This window comes from Phytophthora infestans, genomic scaffold (assembly GCF_000142945.1).
Source record: "Phytophthora infestans T30-4 supercont1.3274 genomic scaffold, whole genome shotgun sequence".
In the NCBI taxonomy this organism is placed as follows: domain Eukaryota; phylum Oomycota; class Peronosporomycetes; order Peronosporales; family Peronosporaceae; genus Phytophthora; species Phytophthora infestans.
In genome coordinates, this window is record NW_003305396.1 from 1 (window position 1) to 2592 (window position 2592).

Sequence of the window (2592 nt, forward strand, 5' to 3'; positions counted from 1 at the left end):
AACAGGGTGACCATGATGATTACGTCATATATCCGGTGGATCTGAAGATAACACAGCTGGGATGATGGGTCAAGGGAAGAAGGGACATGCAGCCCGAGCCTGGTAAGGGATTTAGCAGATGAAAGACATAGAGGGTAGAAATCCAGGCAGGTATAGGCTTAAATATCAATACAGACCTCAATTTGCACAGTATCACGCAAGTGCCTTCCTGCCCTCAAGAACCGGAACTACATTGGCCGTACGAGCTCCGAGAAGGTTGGGAATTGCGAATCTAGTGTTGGTAGTGATAACTGGATAATACATTGGCCAGATCCTACAACCTAGTGAGCTTTTCCTTTACTCGTGCAGATCCGACAGGTTAACCGAATTTACTACTTGGTCGGTTACACCCTAGAGGTTCTCAACTCTCAAGATCCCGTCACAGGAGGCGGCAAGTACGACTTAAAGGACAACACAAAGGCAAGGGAACACACCCGCAAGGCAACCCTACGGCTAGATCCACGATCTAGGCCCCGGATCCATAAGCTCGAATATTCGCTTAGGATACGGAACCATCCACGGACGCAGAGTGAAGATTTTCCACTGCTGCTCCACCCCATCCCCACGTCTCGCCAAGACACTCAAGCTTCACCACTTGAACTCTTCGGAAGTTACCGAGAGAGCAGATCCCGCCCTACCGACGGGTACACAAGGTGAGGAAAGTTCAGCAGAACACGGATCATCGGGGGACCCCCTCCGTTAGTCGGTGTCTGGGCGCAGTTGGTAAGTTGGATCTGGCAATCTCGCGGATTTTGATGATCCCGCTACACCACAGCTTCCGTTGAAACTCACCGCGAATTGCCAGTTATGCCCTCGAAGAGCGTAACCACGCTTCCGCAGCATTCCCCTGTTGTCAAACGATACTTCGTCCAGAAAGACAATATTCTGGTGTGTCCAATTAATGTGGCTAAGCTCTTCAGCGAAACGAAAGATGTCACGCTCTTTTATATGAATCGCGCGGCGCTCCAATACTTTCCAAGTGAGACCAAAATCGTGTATTATTCTCCATACAGATGTCTTTGATATGCTAAGCTGAAACTGCTTGCGAAATGAATCTTGAGCCTTGTTAAGATATGACAGTGGTCTCTCTTCGAAAAAATCCACAAAGCCAAAGGCGTTGCTCGTCTGAAAATTTCCTGTCAGACTTTGTTGTGATACGCTGGTAGGTTCCCGTCTCTTCGTACACACGAACCCAGTTACCAATAGTTTGTGGAGTTTTGTTGTAAATGCATGCCAGCTCTTTCCTCGAGTAGCCGAGGTAGTAGTAGCCGTACAGACAGTGGAAGACCGTGTTCTGATGGGCGTGCTGCTTAGTAGCTGCATCTTCCATCTTATTGAGTGACGCGAGGTATACAGCGACAAGCGATCCCACGGCGACTCAGGGCCGCACGGCACGATGTCCACAGGGACTCAGTGCTACAGCAGCACAAGCCCACGGCGGCAAGAGATCCACGGTGATACAGGGCCACGACGACACAGGGCCACAGCAAAACGAGGCCACGTTAAGAATAAAATCCACGGATGCACGACACGAGACCACGGCGACGAGAGATCACGGCGACACAGAGCCACAGTACCACGGCGATCAGGGCCACACGACAATAGATCCACGGCAGCGAGAGATACACCTTGGTACGAGGCCACACCGACTAGAGATCAACGGCGGCACGATACCAGGCGACACGAGACGACAGCGACGAGAGATGCAAACGAGAGAACTTGCTTAATTTTTTGACCAATGACCGATCTCGGCCGATTGAACTGGCGACTCGTCGAACCAGTCCGGTTCGCAAAATATAACAGGAATTTACAATATGTTTATAGGCTCTTTAAAACCCACGTGGGTTGACCCTATCCCCATGAAAGCCCCCAAAGATCGGTTTCAATGGAATAAAATAACTGAAATATAAATTTTTGTCTGAGCTAATATTAGTCCAACTTTTTTTAATTTTCACACCCCTGGTCATTTGATCTCCACCTCGAGCATTCTACGGACATTAAATGCGCGCACTTCCATCATCCCTCGAGTTGATCTATTATGAAGACGAATCTTGCCCTTATGAACTCATTTCTCTGTCTATAGCTTGACTTTTTTTTTAATAGGAAGCGCATTTCCGTGTAAAACTAAATTTTATTGCATTAGAATTTAGCTTGAGCCAAGACACACACACACAAATAATCGCAGTGCTTAAGCCGCCAGCTTCTTGGCCACTTCAGCGAACGACTTACCCTGGGTGGTAGCGACCGTCAGCTCCGGCTTCGACGGCTGGCGAGAGCCATCGCCGCCGGCCAGAGTTCCCGCTCCCCACGGGGATCCACCGTGAAGCTCGTCCATGTTGAAAAGCTCAGGGGCACGGTAGCCCAGTGGCACGAAGGTGAGACCCTGGTGAGCTAGGAACGTCAAGGCAGTGAAGGCCGTTGTCTCCTGACCGCCGCCCTGAGTGCCCGTGCTGAAGAAGATACCGGCAGGCTTGCCTACCAGAGCCCCAGCAGCCCACAGGCCACCGGCCGAGTCAAAGAACGCCTTAACCTGCGCTGGCAGCGAGCCGAAAC

General features: G+C 50.6%; 1 protein-coding gene across 1 annotated transcript; it reads right to left on the minus strand.

Moving 5' to 3' along the window:
• Positions 1 to 2128: 2128 nt before the first annotated feature.
• On the minus strand, positions 2129 to 2465 carry PITG_22462 (uncharacterized protein; the record flags this gene model as incomplete). Its single annotated transcript, XM_002909753.1, has 1 exon — positions 2129 to 2465. A coding segment is annotated over one exon (195 nt), but the record flags the coding sequence as incomplete, so codon positions are not given.
• Positions 2466 to 2592: the final 127 nt, after the last annotated feature.